This window comes from Sinocyclocheilus anshuiensis, unplaced genomic scaffold, assembly GCF_001515605.1.
Source record: "Sinocyclocheilus anshuiensis isolate Anshui unplaced genomic scaffold, SAMN03320099.WGS_v1.1 scaffold6916, whole genome shotgun sequence".
NCBI lineage: Eukaryota > Metazoa > Chordata > Actinopteri > Cypriniformes > Cyprinidae > Sinocyclocheilus > Sinocyclocheilus anshuiensis.
The window spans coordinates 4,326-6,871 of NW_015556414.1; the positions used below are offsets into that span (position 1 = coordinate 4,326).

The 2,546-nt window shown below is 48.1% G+C and overlaps 1 protein-coding gene across 1 annotated transcript in view; it reads right to left on the reverse strand.

Annotated features, from left to right (window-relative positions):
* Positions 1 to 1,428: 1,428 nt before the first annotated feature.
* Positions 1,429 to 2,546, reverse strand: part of LOC107676316 (tripartite motif-containing protein 16-like) — a 6,032-nt gene continuing 4,914 nt past the window's right edge. The window contains exons 7-9 of the mRNA XM_016470845.1: positions 1,936 to 2,405; positions 1,777 to 1,888; positions 1,429 to 1,688 (exon numbers count right to left, since the gene is read on the reverse strand). Of these exons, the coding sequence (XP_016326331.1) occupies positions 1,429 to 1,688; positions 1,777 to 1,888; positions 1,936 to 2,405 (842 nt within the window). The remainder of the gene's footprint in view (positions 1,689 to 1,776; positions 1,889 to 1,935; positions 2,406 to 2,546) is intronic.

A 2,546-nucleotide genomic window follows, 5' to 3' on the forward strand; every position in this document is an offset into this window, starting at 1 on the left:
TTACAAAATCAGCAGGGGATCAAATAAATATTTCCCCCACTTTATATCACTTCTACCACCAAAAATTGCTTTATAAATAATCTTCCTTACTTGTCTCAACTCCACAGCATGCCAGATAGCTGAAGACACTGACTCTGATAGAAGAACTGTTCACTGATGATGTCGAACCACCTTCAGTTTCGAAACATTCAGAATGTTTTTATGTTTCATTTGTGTTTTGCTGTGTTTATTAATTCTGTATATATCTATATGCAGTCAGGTCAATGTAGCTACAGTATAGCGGTCTGTGGGCATCTCCATGTGTTCCTGTTTGGTATTGAGGCAGGCTTTGTCACTGTATAAATGACACTAACCTGTATGATAAATAACTGCTTTGATGGCACATCAGTCTTTTTCCCCGAACAAACATACAGTAGGTAAAGTACATGAGGTAAGGAGTGTGAAAAAGTTAAAGTGAAACTATCCTAAAATAGAAGTACAACCTTAAAATGAGTTACAAATGCGTATGCATCTGAAGGATCCAACAATGATAATACTGTGTCCAAAATGTCACTTAATATTAACTTCTTAAAATTGTATAAAATCAATATCACATTTGTAATGCTGATATTGTAACATGGAGAGCGTGACAACAGAGTTGGGGATCCAAATGCAAGGCTTTATTAACAGACGTGGTCAAAACAGGCAGGGTCGAGCACCAGAAAACAGTATAATCCAAGGCAGAGGCAAAAGAGTAATCCACAAACAGGCGATGGTCAGGGCAGGCAGCAATCAATCAAAAAACAAGGAAACAGTCCAAAGATCAAAACACAGGTAAACTAGGAAACATGGAAATGAAAACTCGGAAACTAGAAACAAGGAAATGACTATACAATAATCAGCAGAGTGAGTGAGAGCATCTTTTATACTAGACCAGGAGACCACATGATAAAATCCACCAATGAGAACAAGACACATGCAACCAGGGAACCAATCAGAACATGACACATGCAACCAAGAAACCAATCAGAACATAACACACAGACAAGGGTAGCACATGACAAGATCACATGAGGGGCATGGGACACATGGGAAATGGAGTCCAGAAAACAATGGCAAGAGTCTGGAGTGGAGTGCCCTCTAATGGAGCAGAGCAGGCGGAGCAGAGAGCCAAGGCAGAGCAGGAAGCCAGGGCGGAGCTGAAGAGCACCAGGGCGGAGCGGGCAGAGCTGAAGAGCACCACAGCTGAGCAGATGGGTCCGAAGATCCCCATGGTGGAGCAGACCACCACCAGGGCTGAGCAGAGGAGAGCAAAGATCCCCACAGCAGCGCAGATGACCACCAACGTAGAGCTAACGAGGCAGGTGACCACCAAGGCGGATCAGGCATGACTGGAACAGAGAGCACAGAGAGGTTAACAACGGCCTCTGTGGCCAAGACAGAACAGGCTTAGAGTTCACAGAAGGCCTCCTTGACCGTAACAGGACAGACAGAGAGTTCATAGACGGTCTCCTTGACCATAACATGACAGGCAGAGAGTTCAGAAGCGGACACCGCTGACTCGGGAGGTTCTGCAGCGGAAGCTGCCACCTCGGGAAGAGCTGAAGTAGACTCATGGACTGGAGTGGGCTCTGGATTAGATTCGAGGACTAGAGCAGGCTCTGGAGCAGACTCATGGACTGGAGCGGATTCTGGAGCGGATTCATTGACTGGAGCAGATTCAGGAGTAGATTCACAGACTGGAGCGGGAACAGAGCAATGTGTAGCCCAAACACACAGAATGGCGACCGCCATTACAGGAAGCACTGAGGATAGAGGAACAGTCTCTGTGACGACCAGTGCTGAAGCTCTTGGGATGCCCGTTGCATGCACCGACATCAATGGTGGATCCGCCAGACTTGACACCAGCCTAAAACACCCTTGGAAAGCCTTAGTGTCTTCAAACTAAACATTCACGATGCTCAGTAACACTGGAGTAGCATCAGTGATGGCTGAAGACTGTGGCTTGACATCCATAACGACTGGAGGCTCTGGGCTGGCGGCCATCTTGTGAAGTGACTCTGAGCAGGTGGCCATCATGTGAAGTGGCTCTGGGTTGGTGGCCATCTTGGGAAGAGACTCTGGGTAGGTGGCCATCTTGTGACAAGACTCTGAACTGGCAGCCAGCTTGGGACGAGGCTCTGAGCTGGCAGCCATCTTGGGACGAGACTCTGAGCTGGCAGCCATCTTGGGACGAGACTCTGAACTGGCAGCCATCTTGGGACGGGAATCTGAGTTGGCAGCCATCTTGGGAAGAGACTCTGAAATGGCGGCCATCTTGAGACAAGACTCTGGAATGGCGGCCATCTTGGGACGAGACTCTGGAACGGCGGCCATGACATGGAGAGGCCTTGATGTGGCAGCCATTTTGTGAAGAGGCTCTGGACCTGAGAGTGCTGAAAACACAAGGAGTGGCGACCATAATAACTGGACATGATGGTGGCCATGATGGGTCAAACTCCGCTGCCGCCAATGTTGCCCCCCCCCCCCCAAAAAAAATCTTTGGGGTTTTAAAACAGCCCTCTCCT